Genomic DNA, 16,669 nt, shown 5'->3' on the forward strand with positions numbered 1-16,669 from the left:
CAGCCCCAAAAGTAGATCCAGAGATGGGCTCCAGGTGGTGAGTGGAAGAAACAGTGTCCTGGCAGGATATGGCTCTAAATGCTACTTCAGTCTCACCAAGTTAGAGCCCTGAAGAAAAAGAACCAGAAAGGGTAGGGGTTTTTTTTCCCCCTTCTTTCAAAATTTAGCCTTGAACAATGATTGCCACTACCCAACAAGCTGGGGGGTGCTTCCATCATTTACTCTTTTAAATTATTCAACAAGTATTTAATCTACACTTAACCACCAAGCAATATGTGCTTATCAAAGAGGGAAGAAAAGATACAAACTCAATGAGGGGAGTTATAAACCCAGGGCTTTAGTAAGCTCAATATTTTATCTTCCTTAGCCTCAGTGGCAATTCCTAGACTGGAGACAAACACTTGGGATGACAGTATTACTGCTGGAGATTTCCAAATTTAGCAAAGCAGACAAAGCCTCACCTCTCTTATCATGCCCCCTCCATGCTCAGAACCCCCAGATGTGCCCACTACCAAGACTCTAGTGCCCTCGTCAGGAATGTCCCCTTGTGCTGGGCTCAGTTCAGCTCATGTATTTTGGCACAGCAGAGCAAAGAGAAAAGAAACAATTCCCTCCTCCAGGTTATCTTGGCCCAGCATTACCTCCTAAATCTGGCTACCAGCTCCAGAATCATGCACCACTCTGAGCTGTTTTCTTCCAGTCCCCAGCAGTCTGGGGCAGATATCCAAAGCCAGAGCCTTGGGCTTTGGGAGAAAAAAAATCTGAAATTGAGATACAATGCAGATTACCATCTATGTCCTCATGAGATAGAAAAAAGAGCCTATTGGACACAGAAAAGACCACCTACATTCACAGTATTGTGATCTATCTTCTGATATATTTGGACTCAGCCAAATCCCAAGGTGTCAAGAGAAGGCTAATGATTGTAATGATAAACAGCAATCCTATACTTCAGTCTCTCACAGACTAGGATCCACTCATGAGCCTCATTGTTTACTTAAAGCCTTCCCTTGCAGTGTCCTCACACAGGAAACAGAGATGAAGGGTGTGTGTGTGTGTGTGTGTGTGTGTGTGTGTGTATATATATATATACACACACACAGTCTCAGGTAGGAACTGGTAGGACTATCTCCCAAGTAGTATCCAAGCTGTGGGTAAACTAAATTTGGGTTTGTTTTTTGTTTTTTGTTTTTGTTTTTGTTTTTGTTTTTTTGGTTTTGGGGGTTTTTTTTTTGTTATTATGAAAAACAAGATAAACATTTTACTAGGTCATAATGGAGTGAACCAAGGTTAGGACATAGTTTGCAAGGAACCTATTTTCCATTGGGAAAAATATACTGGTTCTCTTAAAGATTAAAGATTAAAAAATAATGTAAATTACCACACATGTATCTCCTCTCTAGCATTCCTTGATGGCAAGTCTAAAGTGTGTGTGTGTGGGGGGGGGGGGTTCCTAAAAACTGGATCTACACCAAACAGAGAGGAGTCAACCCATTTTAAGCTTTCAATTTCACCAAAATTTCTTTTATTTTATCTACTTCAACCTGTATGGATCATTTAGGGATAGAGAGCCAAGCACAGCATGGCACTAAACAATATGAAAATACAACCTCTCAACCAGCATTTACCTCAAGTCAGTAAGCCTTAAGCCTATATTCTGTAAATTCTCAAATAAATCAACTTTAGACTTAAAAGTAAGACAGAATGTACCACTCATCAGTTGTTACATGTTACAAAGTGACCAATAATTGGGGGGCAGTAGCTAGATCATATGGTCTTTCATAATGCTACTTTAATTTTATCTTAAATTTTATGATAACATAAGAGCACAGAGTAACATGTGCATGCACAACGTTAGAACACTCCTATACAGATGGGAATCTGTCCACTAAAGTCATTTCTGTTAATTAAAAATAAGAACATTAAAAAGGAGTTCTCACTTTCTCATGAAAACTTTGACTAAGGCAAGTTACTTTATTATTTTTGGCAACAAATTGCATGAGTCACAGGGATCCTAATTTTTTACCTTTTGTTTTCATTATATACTTTTTCATTATTTACTTTTAACGAATGTAATGGTCAATGAATCCCTACCACTGTTCTTCATCATATACTTTTTGTTTTCATTATTATGATTTATTTCTATAAGGCTAGTCAAAATACTCATCCAGTAACACCTTATGTGTAGAGAAAAGCTTTTCACATCATTTAAGCATATCAAAAACAACCAAACCAAACACCTAAGTATTACTAAGAGCAGATGAGAGTTTAAAGGTCTTTGGGCATCTGGCCAATTCATAAATTGTCACTGTAATTTAAGAATTTTTTTTTTTAAATCTTGTTTATAATAAAGAAAAAAATAACAAGAAAATGGGCATTGAAGCAAAGAAGATTCCCTGAACAATGAATAGATTACATATGACAAGGGCAATAACCTGCCCAATCATATCTTTTGCTCAACATTTGCTATAAATATACAGGCCAACAGCAGAACAGTTCGTTGCTTTACCCCTCTGTGTGTTTAAGTTCCCCGGTCTAACCTGATATATTAAGACATACAGTAAAACTTTCCCTAGATTCCAAGGACTTACAGATTTCCCACAACTGATGAGAACTATCCCCCAGAGCTTATAAAATATTCTAATTCAGATATTTAAATTACCCTTTTAGAACATTTTTATTTCAGGGAGTCATTTTTCCAAATGACCAATCGTGGTGTCATTTTTTTTTATCATAAATATAAATGAATATATAGATACAGTTCTCTCCTTGACAGAAAGAAGTGTTGTGCATATAGATTTTAACAGTAAGAGTTATACAGTCTAAAGAGAACAGTCACAAATGCTTGGGAAATTAAATTTACATGTGTATTTATGAAATACAAGCAGTCAAGCTGTATTGTATCTGTTCCTATTGCTACTTACTTAATATAGCTTTTATTAAGAATTATTTTCTCCAGTGCTGGCTAGAAAATCCCTGCAGCATTTGTCATTTTCATAACACTGTAAGGTCAGCTCACTTTATTAAATAGTTATTGAGGATATTAAAAAAAGGTAAATGCCATTTATCATAAATATTTGATAAACATGCTTATGTTATCGATACATTCCAGTATTATGGGATATACCAAATGTTTACATTGGACTGAAAGACGACGATGTATAAATCTTGCATGGCCCCATTACATATGTTAATCAACATCAGTATTTTTACATCTTTTTGGAAATCGTTTTCTGCCTAAAATAACTGCAATGCTTTGAAAACTAAAGTTGTAGTGCAACAATGATTTGTTTGAATAACAGAAATTTAATTGAAGAGCAAATTATTTTGCATTCTGATTAAAAACCTAAACACATTTCTTAGCTTGTTCAGTGAGCAAAAGCAAAAGACCAGGAAGCATTTAAATAACCACAAGAAGTGTATGTAATTTATTCAAACTTCAGATATAAAGCAAACAAGCTAGGAGATTCTGTGTTGTCTTCTAAAATACACTAAACAGTTGGTTTCAAAAGATCCATTTTTCAAAGAGAACTTTTTATACAGATACTGCTCAGGAGTTTATCTTAGGTGGGGTAAAAAAAAAAAAAAAAAGAGAGAGAAAGAGAGGGAAAAAAAATTCAAGGAAGACTCCTATTAGCTCAATCCTAAAACTAATCTGTTGCATGTGTAATTTCTACACCAGGAAGCAACTTGCAGGAAACACTGAAGCTGAGCACATGACAGCTGGAAATTGTTCCCCGGGGTATGATATCACAAAATGACTTTGCTATATTCCCCCTCCAGTCTGGCATCATGGCTCAGGCAGGAACACAACCATCATGCCCCCAGGGCAGCTTCATGTCCTTAGATAAGAACCCACTGCCCCACCACTCTCCTGAAATCTTTTCACCAGAAGCACACAGCACCAGCTCGACCAGGACAAATCAGCCCCTATTCTCCCTGTGTTTGTTTGTTTTTTGTTTTTTTTTTTTTCCTCAATTTGTGCTCCTTTGTCTGGTAGGTTGTGAGTGACATTGTTAACGGAAACCACACAACTGGGTGCATTCACAAGTTTTCAAACACTCAGGCACACACCTTTAAATCCAATGTTCCAATGTGGATTTACTGAGTTTACATTATATAAGATGCTCTTACTCTTTACTTTTATCCCCCGATGGTAGAATAACTTCTATGCTCATAAAAACGCAAGAGAAACTTTCAGCACGATTTCCGTCAGTCCTTAGCTAAACCTAATAGTTAAGGTTTCACTCAGTATCCTCACTTGAAGTACCTAAACATATGCAATAATTACACAAACCTGTAGCAGTAACTTCATGATTTCTTAATCTATTCAATTATATGCAGAGAGATTTCCAGTTCATTTTAAAAACCTGTTTTGCTTAGCATGGCCAATTTTATATGTATTTCCTTTGGCAAACAAAAGGGCAAAACTACCTTCCTGAAGGTGTTCCCCTTAGAAGCACAAAAACAGAACAGTATTCCTCTAGGCAACATGAATATTCCATTTCCAAACATCCTCTGGATGCTTATAAGAACTTTATCCCTAAAGTCTGACGTTTATTTCTAGTCAAAACACAAAACACCATCGCTAATCCAGTAACACACCCCGCAATCCTAGTAATCATTGCCAACTATGATCCCTTTTATATCCATTTCCACCATGTATAGTTCATGATTCACAACTCATGATTTGGGGTAAATGCAAAATCCTTTCTAAATTACATATAATAAAGCGTGTGAAAATTGGACAATAGTATGGCTTAAAAGATCTTGTTTCAGATTCTATAACAGACTAACATGTGCTGCAGTACAATGGTGTTGAGCTTTTGTGTTCCCTAATAAGACAGCTCCCAGCAGAGCGTTTCCCATGTTTTACAGTGACATCTATCAGCCAGACCCGGGGAATCCCAACGTCACTCAGCCTTCTTCAGCACCACTGTCTGAGAACAGCTTCTGTCCACAGAGTGGTGCAATCTGAACAGGTCTGGCGCACAAAGTGCATTGTTAAAATAGGGAAATGGTGGATAAGCAATGCTCTTCCCTGTCATCAAAACCAAATCGTTAGGTATCAATTAACTGCAGGATAGTAGCACTACAAATGCCAACCAGAAATTTAAGTTATTGGCTATCATCCAATACAAATTTGAAAGAACCGACGCACTTTGCATCACAGGCAGACAGAGCATGGCGTGGTGCTGAGTTTTGCAAGAATTCAATTAACCCAACCATCTATTAGATACATAAAGACAGGGAAAAAGCTACAGTGCATGTTAGAATGTATGATGTGCAATCATGTTAATTCATGGTTTGAGAAGATACCCTGCTATGTTTTAGTGATTGTATGGTAATCAGGAAATTACATGGATATTTCGAACCTAGGAATTATTTTATGAATGGCATAAATGCAATGCCACCTCAAACACATAATCAGCTAATTTCTCAGACCTGATCATACTAAGGAGATCTGAGAAGAACACTTTCCAGCGGTAAAATGGGAAAGGGTCTGGGAAATTGATGGCTAAACTTCGCTTCGCAAACCCTTCTTCAGGGCCTACACGAGAAGCTCCACACGCGTATCACGTTTATCTGTTCCGATTCACTGAAGCGCCAAAACATACTCCCAACCAAAATACTGTGAAAACAAAAATTCTGGAGAGGACTTCACCAAACATGAATGCCCCAACTTCATACTTCTCGCATGCACCTATTCTGTCTGCGCCTATGTGTTGGACATGGAGTTGGCCAAAAACCCCGTCACATTCCTAGGGGAATCTCAGCGCTGTGTGCTTTCCTTGCGCGGGTTCCCCCGGACACGGACCCCCGACCACCTCCACGCTCGGGGCCCTAAGGGGAGGAAAGGCGTGACAGTCCCGCCGGACTCACCCTTGCTCCTCCAGAGCCCCCCCCCCCCCCACGGCGGCCCCCGCAGGCACCATCAGCACCTCCTAAGCACAAGCAAGTTCAACGATGCGCTCGCGGGAACGCAGCCGGCCCCTTTCCACTGTACTTGGTGAAAGAAACCCCACGGGATGAAAAAGTTTCAGGCGGCCCCAACCAAGGAGCAAACTCGGGCTCTCCAGGGAACAGGTAACTGGAGAAGGCTCTGCCTGTGGAATCCAACCCGCGAAACCACCTCGCGGAGCCGCTCAGCGTCCACAGCCCGGAGCTCAGCTCGTCAGCCCGCGTCTGCCCCGCGGCCGTCGAGCCCCCGGGCCCGCGACCTCCCCGCCCGGCCGGAGCGCGCCCCGAGGGCGAGGCACTTACCGCACCGCTTGCACAGCACCCGGCTGACCTCCTTCTTGAGGTTGCGGCCCGTCTCGAGAGGGGGGAAAGAGGCTCGGAAGGCGGCCGGCGCGCGGCTGCTGCTGTTGGCATCCGGCTCCATGAAGAAGATGTACCTGCTGTCCTCCTTGAGCCTCCCGCAGGAGGGGAAGGCGGGGTGGCCCCAGGCCCCCAGGCGCACGGTGAGCAGCGAGTCCTTCTTCAAGCCCCCGGCTTTCACCGCCCACACCTGGTGCACCTTCACCAGATAGGGCGCCTCGTCGTCTCCGGGCTCGCCCGCGCGGGGCGCCGGGGCGCTGGGCCGGGAGGGCACGGTCCCGTGGGCGGCGGGCAGCGGGTCCGGGGCGGGCGGCCCCCGCGCTCCGGGCCGGGCGGGCGGCTCGCGCTCGGCGCCCCGCGCCCCTGCCCCGGCCCCGGCCCCGGCCCCGGCCCCCGCCGCGCCCGCCGCGCCCGCCGCCGCCGCCGTCCTGTCGAGTGCCCCCTGCTGCCGCCGCGGCGGGTGCACCTTTCCCTCGATCACCACCGCGGCGCGCTGAGCCAGCTCCTGCACCGAGCCCACGCTGGGCGGGGACGAGTAGCACACCGAGGCCCCCGCGGGAGCCGCCTCGTCGCCGGCGGCCGCCCCCGGCGCCAGGGCCGCGGTGCACAGCAGCAGCAGCAGCGGCAGCAGCGGCGGCGGCGAGCGGGCGGCGGGGCCGGGGCCGGGGCCGGGGCGCGGGGCGCGGGGGCCGGCACTGCCCGGGCGGCGCGGGGAGCGTCGCCATCTCATGGTGCGAGGTGCGTGCGGGCTGCCGGCTGTCGGTTCGGACTGTGCTCGCTCTGTCGCGCTGCCTCCCTTTTCCTCTCCTCCTCCCCCCGCACCGCTCCTCCTCCCCCCTACCCTCCTCCTTTTATTTATTTATTGGGGGGGGGGGGTGTAGGAGAGTTGTTTATGGGAGGAGGAGGAAGGGGAGGAGGAGGGAAAGGAAGAGGTGGGTGGAACCACCGAAGGGCCAAGAGGTATAAGGGGGAAAAAAAATTTAAAGCAAAATAGAAAAGAAAAAAAAAAAAATCCGCTGCCACCGCCTCGGTTGCTGGGAGTGACAGGTCCTCCCGCCGCCGCCGCCGCCGCCGCCGCCGCGCCCGAGCCCTGCTGTCGGGGCTGCTGTCACAGGAGGAGGACGTGGAGGTGGAGGAGCTGCTCAGCGGGTGACAGTCCTTTGTGTGAAGTGATGCTGCGGCGGCTGCCGAGGCTGCGAGCGGGCGGCTGGGCGAGAGCGAGGGAGAGAGCCCTGGAGGCGGAGTTGCGTGCCTGGAAATCGCTGGGTGGCCGCGGCGGCGGCGGCAGCGCCCTGCGCCGCGCCGGCCTGTTTACCTGCGGTCGCGCTCGCCCCGCACCCCGCGTCCCCGGGCCGATCCCCGGGCCCGGCCCGCGAGTTTGTCCCCCGCGGCCTCGCCGTCCCTGCGCGCCGCCGCCCTCCCGGGCGCCCCGACTGCTGCAATGGGAGGCCGGGCGGCGAGGAGGCTGCAGTCCGAGTGGGCTGCGGAGAGGCACGGGGAGCGGGGGCGACGCTTCAGCGCCCGGGGACCTGTTAGCCGGCGCAGGACGTCCGGCCGCAGCGGGGAGCGGGGGCACACGCGGGCTGCGGGCCCGCATTCCAGAAAAGTTTCGGGTGAACTGCATACTTGAGAGTCAGAAGGGAGCAACACGTTCACAGGGGACCCGCCGCAATGAAAGCAACTTTGTATCACGCTCGCTCTCCTGCAAACGTGCACACACACGGCGCTCCAGGTACGACGCCGCCCCCGCTCGATCCTCGGGTGACACTGGAGTCTTGACCATCCTTGCCTTTTCGTCCGTCCACACCCTTGGCTCCCCATGATTTTAGGACATGTGTGGTACTGCTGATACGTACGACGAGCAAGGTTTGGGTAAAGTAGTTGCTCAATAAGGCAATTTTGTATAAAGTTTATGACACCTCGTCCACTAGTCCCTTTTGTTGAATGATTAAAATGAAACGAGAGCTGCTTCTGTGACTGCCGGAACAGAAATCTCAAACCTGAGCAGCTGTAGGTTACATATTCCACCTGAACGCCCCACCACCCCAACTTTACCCTGCTCCCTTCTCCCCTCCCCCACCCTGCCCCGCCAAATTTCGGGAGCTATTTGAAGACAGGAATTCGTCCCCCCAGGCGTGTTCTTTTCAAACAAGTACCACGCCACAGAAGGAGAACGCATCTTCAGCATTAGAAGAAAATATTTCCTCTTATGCTTTTTTATGGTGAAAAGATGTATTCAATGACCTCATAAAACTGAGTTGAAGTTGTTATCCAATGGCCAATAAATCTACTGGGTGAGAATCGAAGATTTTAAAAGCACTCTTCATAATATCTTTTACTTTAGGATTCTACAAGTTGCTTCTAGCAGCTTATTAAAAGTGTGTCACTCAAGTTTTAGATTTTTTTGGTGTAAAAATAACAATAAGATTTATAAGCCACAAAGATTTTTTTTTTTTCTTGGCATAATATAGTTGGCTGGGAAACAGTGTGCCACTCCCTCAAAGTCCAGATTAGAAGGACAGGGTCTTGATGCTCATTGTGTTTCAACTGTGGGGATTCCTATTTCTTAAGCCCTGATGGTGTGCTTCAAGAGAAGATCCCCATGTAGCAGCATAATAGTGCAGGTCTGGCCTCCAGTATGTTCTCTTTAGCGCTGGTGCTCCTACCCATTTAGTAAAAGAAAATGATCAGACATCCAATCCTATCTGGTGTCTTCACTTTTCTTTGACCTGACCTCACATGTTTCCGACTCTCAGCCTTTTTGTAGTTGCAACTTTCTCCAGTGATCTCCACCTTTCAGACCTTGTATCAGACCCCAGTTTTGTTGGCCTAAAACAACATACATTCACTTGGCTCAGGATTCTGCAGGTTGGCAATTTTGACCGGGCTCAGGTAAGGGGATTCTTCTGTTCTCAGCTGGACCCACTGAAGGCTTTGCTAGGGTCTGAGTAGACTCAGATGGCCTAAACTGAGACAGTTCATCTTGAACAATGGGGTCTCTTTCCTTGGACAGGCTTAGCCTGAGTTTGTTCATGGCAGCTGGCCGTGTTCCGAGAGAGTAGCCATTAGCATGCAAGCAAGGCCCCTTGAGGCCTAAGGTCAGAACAGACACCTGGTCACTGCCACCCTTACAAAGCCAGTTCAAATCCCAGGAGTGGAAGGGTAGATTCTCTGAATGTGAGGAACTGAAAATTTGCCTCACCAATGGGCAGGGATATCAGAAGGGAAAGAATTGTGGACATTTCTGCAAACAACCCCCCCCTCGACAGTAAGCTTCCTTGGAGGCCCACCTGTCCTCTGGAGCCTTTCTTAAATACTAGCTACTCAGAGTGACCGCTCCCTGCGTGTTCGCAGTGTGTCTCATGCCTCCTCAAATTTGATCTTATTTTACTGAGCGCACATGCTTCAGCTTTACCCCCAACACACCAACTAAATTGTAAGCTTGTTAAAAAGCGGGAACCATAGTTTCCCCATTCCCCCATGTTAAGGCAGTTTTAATCACTCAATAAATGTCAGCTGATTCATCACGGACTGATGTGGTAATGTGATGACCATGCATTACCCCAAAAGTACCCCAACACTGTCACAGGGAGATGGAATTCCAGGCAATAAAAACAACAATAAAATTTTAAAGCACTGGCTTACAGTCATTAAATTGCAGATACCTCCTCTTAGTATTTTACAAAGCATTTTATGTATGACTAAAAATAAGCTGCTTATGTTTGTTTTAAAATGACTTTTTTAGATGTATTTTTTTAAAGGCCTTTACCTAACTCCCACATTTTCTCCTACTCTCTCAGCTAAGTGGTGTTAAGGGGGTAATTCTTGTGGGTATTTTCTGTGTGAAGGTAGGCCTTCCAAGAACAGTTCACTGCTAAGAACTTTTTGCTTATGTATTTCATTTCAGCTTTTGTATCGGAGTCCTCATTTTTGAGGGCACCCACACACTGAAGGGATGTTACCCTTTTTTGCCCTTATTTTAAAATGAAAGGGAAATGGCATTTCCACTATGATTAACATATAAGCTTGAAAAGGGGTATGAATAATTGTTCAGTGTGTTTAAGTGCTTTTCAGAAAAGGGACAACTTAATTTGTCCACACCAACATTTTAAAAAGAGAAAAAAAGCTCATTCTCATATTCATCCTAAAACCACGGTTCTTAAACATTAGTGTGCAGCCGAATCACGTGTGTATGAAAATACACAGATTGCCAGGCCCCATCCCAGAGTTTCTAAAGCAGTAGATCTGAGGTAAAGCCCAAGATTTTGCATTTTTAACAAGTTCCCAGGTGATACCCTTGCTGCTGGTGGAGAGACCACACTTTGAGAACTACAGCTCAAAACTTTAAATTTATAAACTTCAATAGATACAGCATAATAATGCCATAAACACACTCAGGGATTAGATTCAAATATTCGGTGTTCCCTCCATCATGTATTTTTTCTTATCTCAATTTTGCAAAGAAAACAGAGGTTATTAGAGTCCGATGCTTTTTAGCAGATCTGTTCTGACCAGTTTAAGAAGGCACAGATGAGCACTTACTGAATCAAAAGTATGTGTTTCCTTGAGGACTTAACCTTGGAACCAAAAGAAGACTAGGCCTCAGAGCAGTTGTCATCATGTTACCTGGTAATATTTTATCTGCTTAACTAAGGAAAGAACAGATAAAATTATACAGGTACATGTGAAATAACAGTTTTACTAGTTTAGAAAATCTAAAGAGGAAGTCCACAGGGCAATGGTGAACTCAAAAAGTATTCTCACCCCCAGCATTTTATACACGATTAAATACTTCTAAATGGTGGCTATTGAAGGGGTAACAGGAAATCCACAGAGGCACTGCTATCTACTTTATCATCATTGACCAACAGCACACGGAGTTCATACCTCCACCATAAATCATGAAACAACTATACTTCTGGTGCTGGAGTCCTGAAAGCGCAGTCTCCCAAAGAAGCTTCACTTGCCTAGCAGCTTGTCTTGGAACGGGGACCAGGGTCCAGAACAATTTAGACACAATTAACAAGAAGCTGGACTTAAAAGAAGAGCAATTCAAAGGAAATGGTGAATCATAGACCCATGGAAGCCACCCATGAGCAGCAATGTGACAAAATGTCTCTACTGAAGAGTGGCTAGAAAATTAAGGAGGCTTTATTAAGTACCACGTATTATATGAGTCTTCAAGACCTGGGCCAACCCCCTTGAGTCTTAGACACGGGGAGTGGGGGAGGGCCTGGTCACCTCTATCAACACACCCATCTGTCCATCCATCTAGCCATATATTTAATTCCATAATTTAAAAATGGCAATACTATGTGGCATAAGGCAGGAATACAGACATGAAAGGTATCTGCTCTGAAGAAACTCAGAACCCAGGGCCGCTAATTTGCATACTTTGGTCTGATGTGAAATTCTGTAGATTTCACATATTTCAGCCCAGTTGAAGGAGAGGATAGAGAATGAAACCAAGAGGATTTTCTGATTTCTTTTTTGTAATTCAAGACACCTTTAAACTTTGTGTCAGGTTTGGCAATCCAGAAATCCCATATAGGTTTACTTCCTTACCCCACAGAAGAAGCAACAGCCCTTGCCAGGCAACCCAGAGATGAACATTCCTTGAACATTTGCATTGGACAGTATATGTAAAGTTTGGAGGCATAATTGGCCTAGGGTCATATTCCAGTTCTGTTTTTTATCAGCCCTGTGACTTTACAACAATTCATGAATTTTCTGAGCCTATTTACTTATTTATTAAGTAAGCATAGTCTGCTTTATTTCACGGGACACTTGGAAGAATTTAAACAGCTTAATATAGGGGCACCTGGGTAGTTCAGTGGGTTAAGCATCAGACTCTTGATTTTGTTGGCTCAGGTCTCAGGGTCATGAGATCAAGCTCAGCACAGAGCCTGCTTAAGATTCTCTCTCCTCTCTCTCTCCCTCTCCCCTTCACCCCCTCCCTACCTCACACCCTCTCTCTTTCTCAAAAAATAAAATGGCTTAGTATACATGAAAATCCTTTAGAAATTTCATTTATGCAAAATACAGAGTGGATAAACGATATCTTGTCCTCAAGAATCTTCCGACATAGTAATAAAGAGGGTATATTTTGGAAATTGCCCTAAAGTTGATTATATGTCTATTTAAAAGTCTATTGTCAGAAACTCATGACTTCCCAAGGATACTATTTCTTTATTAGACATATCTGACCATTTAAAAGTGCTTTTCTATAATGGGCTGTAAGACACTTATTTAAAACCCGTTCATACAATGCAAACTGCAATTCTCTGGTGTGCACCTATGTCATACCACTGTTTTTTCTAAACTGAGTCAGCTATGATTGCTGCTCTGGAGCTGGCAATCCTGTCTGTCACCTCCTCTCTCCCACATGTTTACATGAGTTCATGATTTATGGTGGGGGGCAGGAGGTATCGCGTTTTTTGTTGTTGGGAGTGTGTGTGTTCTGAAGGACAAAGGAGGGACCTGCAGAAGAAACAGAGGAGGGGGGAGGATGGAAAGCTGGATGGTATGGGATGTGTTCCCCAAGCTAGCTCAAAACAGGGGCTCCTCCTCATAGGGATAGAATCACAAGTAAAAGCTGAAATGGTCATTGTGATAAACAGCATTGTAGAACTGAAAGACACACACCATGCATGTCACTTCAAAACTCAAGTGAAAAAAGTAATGTGAGGGGGGAAGACTGCTTTCCATTTCTGGGAAGAAGGAACACTGTAGATGTGTCCTGAAGAAACTAAGGGGAAACAGCCAGCAGTGAGAATGTCACTGCACTTGTCAGAGAAGTGGAGGAACACCACCTCTTTAGAAGAAAGAACAGAAAAATAGCAGATTCAGTTCCCACAGGAGTGTGGCAGCCCCCCGGTGGGAATTCCCAGCCATTACCACAGTATACTTTGGAAGAGCTGGGTGTGTGTGTGGCTATTAAGCTATAACCCTGTAATTATAGCCATGGTAGCTAATGAGCTAGAAATATAAGAATCGATGTTAATCTGACTTCCTTGGTACCCTCCTTGGGGATAATGAAATGATGAATATTAATATTATTATTAACATTATGATTGACTAATAATAAACACAATACTATGTAGTAGAGAAGGGATCATTATCATCATCTTGCAGATTATTGAAGCAAGTTGTTGAGCTCAAATGCTGTTTTTATTTTATCACTTTACTGTGAGCACAAATTTCTTATGTCTTATTAGTAGTGAGGCACTATCAATAGATAACATAAACCTTCCAATAGAAATATGCTATTTAAATCCTAAATATATTATACATAAGTCATATATTTCCCCTCAAAAATGAATTTGAAAATGTCATCATACACTGATATTTAAGGAGTAAGGAATATGGATTTTATTTATTTATAGTAACACTTTATGGAGCTTATTAGAAAGCTATTTAGAAATATGCCAAATTTGAAGAAAGAAGAGATTTGATGGCTAAATTTGTTTGGAGTTACATCTTTCTCCATGATAAAAGTAAACAGAATTTTTCTTTCTTTCCAATTATTCCAAAACAATCAACGCATATTCTTAAATTTCTAAGAGATTTCCTTTAAGGATGAATCCAATCCAGGAAGAAACTTATGAAAAACCTGTAGGAAATTAAATGGTCATATTTGGAAAATTTTTCTAAACCTTTACTGTGGCATATGCCCCAATCAAGTCAAAGAAAGAAGGAACTTAACAGCAGATTATGAATCCTAAGACTCAAAGATAAAACCCTGGCACTCAGTTCTCAACAATTTGGCAACTTCTGATTATTTCACCATGGGAGCTCTCAACATCATTCTTCCCTTGGAAGGGTTAGGATATATAGATGGCACCTTCAACCACACAAAGAAGAAATAAATAGATATTTAGACTCAGGTGGAATTAAAGTCCATTTACTTTGTGCGTCTTTTTTTTTTTAAGATTTTATTCATTTATTCATAGACACAGAGAGAGAGGCAGAGAGACAGGAAGAGGGAGAAGCAGGCTCCACGCAGGGAGTCCCGGGTCTCCAGGATCACACCCCAGGCTGCAGGCAGCGCCAAACCGCTGCGCCACGGGGGCTGCCCTATGCGTCTCTTTCTATGAGAATAGAACGCTTCCAATTTTGTCAGTTCTGTTTCCCTTTGATTTTACAGATTGTTCTGCTTTAGAACAGTCCACACATGCTGATAGCAGGACACTTTGTGTTCCTTAACATAAACATAACTCCATGAAAACCACAATTACTTCATGTCAACTTCTAGTTTGTAGTTTTGGTAAAAGTCTCAGTGTGGAAGAGAGTCTGCAACTATGTTGAGGAGTGTAGGAGCCTGAAAAACAGGGATATGTAATAAAAGAGATCAGACCAAGAGAAATCATTAACTTCCTGCCCTACTGGTAGATTATACATCAGTTTTTAGTATATCTACTCATGAAAGAATGGTATAAATAAATATTTTATTATCCACTCCCTAACCTGTTAGAACATCATAAACTTTCCCTTTTAGATTATGCTTTGCACCAGAAACACATCAAAATGTTATAGCATGAAAGAATCCTGGGTGTCTTTTCTGAAGTTCTTAATTTTATAAATGATAAAAGGGTTCAGAAAAAAGTTTTCCTTTCCCGGGGTCAAAAAGCTGATTGTTTTCAGAAGTAGGTTTAGAACTGGTGTCCTACTCTTCCAATTCTGCACTTTGCCCATGAGCTTCCATAGTTTTTACTAAAAGCCCCGTCATAAGCCTCCCTAAAACCCTAGTAGCTTAGGCTTTCTTTCAAAAACCATTTCTGAAAGTGATAGTGTGCCAAATCTTAACACCTTAGAAGCACTGACTTCTCAGCAACTAGAATGTGAAGTTAACCATCACAAAGGTTTACTGTTACAAAGGAGGTCAACCACTAAGCCAGCATTGAGCAGCCTCCCCTGACACTTCTTCTGAAAACAGTATTCCCCCAAAATAAGAAAGAGCTTTCTATATGTTTTCCCTGTTTACTGAATGTGTCATTTTTCCATAGCTAAGATCTTCCCTGGTGTAAGAAATAGGCCCAATTTGGGACATAAGAGAGTTAAAGGCTTTTCCATCATCTTTTCCTGGAATGCCTTAATAATGGTCCAAAAGCCCAGAAGTTTCTCAGGGTAAAATCCAAAACTGACCCCCTATATGCAGGGCAAAGAGAGAACACAGGAAAAAAGTCAGACCACTCCACATTGGGAAGTGGCTATTTTAAAAGGCAAGGGAACTTACATAGGAGGCTTGTCTTGGGCAGCTACAAGACCAGTAGATCTCCACACCCACCTGCCACAATCTTGAGAGTTTATACAGAGGTCTTAACTGGGTTCAATAATATGCACAACCAACATAGCTTCAATAACACATTACTCCCTAAAGGCTAGGACCCTGAGGTAGCTCCTAATGTGGAAACAGTGGGCAGGATATATTCTCCAAGGACAGAGGAAGGGGTGGGAAGCATCCTATTGCCCAAGTCCAGCTCACTGGTCAACCAGCGGTCACATCTTCTTGATGACCTCCTCCAACAATCAGAAGACAAATCCACAATGACTCACCAAAAATATGAGATGATATAAAGTCTAAATTAAATTATAATCCGGGGATCCCTGGGTGGCTCAGTGGTTTAGCGCCTGCCTTCGGCCTGGGTGTGATCCTAGAGTCCCGGGATTGAGTCCTACGTCCGGCCCCTTGCATGGAGCCTGTTTCTCCCTCTGCCTGTGTCTCTGCCTCACTATTTCTGTGTCTATCATGAATAAATAGATAAAATATTTTTTAAAAATTATAATCCAAATATGATCCAAAATAAAAATAAATCCATTAAGCTGTATATTTCTTTGTATACGATATATTCTCTGAGTGATAAGACCAAGAAAGATACAATAATGGATATAACTAATCTTTGAAATGAGAATACTGAGCCCTTTCATGCCAAATGTATCTACCATTCATAGCCAGATCTCCAGTGGCCCTGGAACATGTGAATTTGAACCCTTCTTCCCAGTATACTCAATATATAAAGCAGTCTGAACTTGGTGGAGATGACTTTACTTTTCTCCAATCATTGCTTTTAAGCATGCTCTGCTGAATCTCCATCTCTCGGTCCTTATTTCAGACAGACCCCATAGTCTCCAGATTTTTTTCAGGTATATGAAAAAGCCCCATTTCCTTAATGGTGACTCCCATGGAGGGATTAAAAGTGGTTTGGTCCTATCTAAATCTAATCTCCTATCTAATTTAAAGCCTCTCCCCTGGCCACCTGGGTGGCTCAGCAGTTGAGCATCTGTCTTTGGCTCAGGGCATGATTTCAGAGTCCCGGGATTGAGGATTGAGTCCTGCATCAGGCTTCCT

General features: G+C 43.8%; 1 protein-coding gene and 1 long non-coding RNA gene across 11 annotated transcripts in view; both read right to left on the minus strand.

Annotated features, from left to right (window-relative positions):
- NRG1 (neuregulin 1) overlaps positions 1–7,499 on the minus strand; it is a 1,144,545-nt gene extending 1,137,046 nt beyond the window's left edge. For 3 of the 7 annotated variants that reach the window (XM_038560144.1, XM_038560142.1, XM_038560143.1), the window contains exon 1: positions 6,265–7,484. In XM_038560144.1, coding sequence (XP_038416072.1) covers positions 6,265–7,051 — 787 coding nt within the window. In that variant the 5' untranslated portion in view covers positions 7,052–7,484. Of the gene's footprint in view, positions 1–6,264 lie in introns of all 7 variants that reach the window. The other 4 variants (XM_038560149.1, XM_038560148.1, XM_038560145.1 and 1 more) reach the window with 3 other exon arrangements.
- Positions 7,500–14,205: 6,706 nt separating this feature from the next.
- Positions 14,206–16,669, minus strand: part of LOC111090299 — a 38,627-nt gene continuing 36,163 nt past the window's right edge. For all 4 annotated transcript variants that reach the window (XR_005371507.1, XR_005371505.1, XR_005371508.1 and 1 more), the window contains exon 5: positions 14,206–14,641. This is a non-coding gene — a long non-coding RNA (uncharacterized LOC111090299). The remainder of the gene's footprint in view (positions 14,642–16,669) is intronic.

This window comes from Canis lupus, chromosome 16 (genome assembly GCF_011100685.1).
Source record: "Canis lupus familiaris isolate Mischka breed German Shepherd chromosome 16, alternate assembly UU_Cfam_GSD_1.0, whole genome shotgun sequence".
In the NCBI taxonomy this organism is placed as follows: domain Eukaryota; kingdom Metazoa; phylum Chordata; class Mammalia; order Carnivora; family Canidae; genus Canis; species Canis lupus.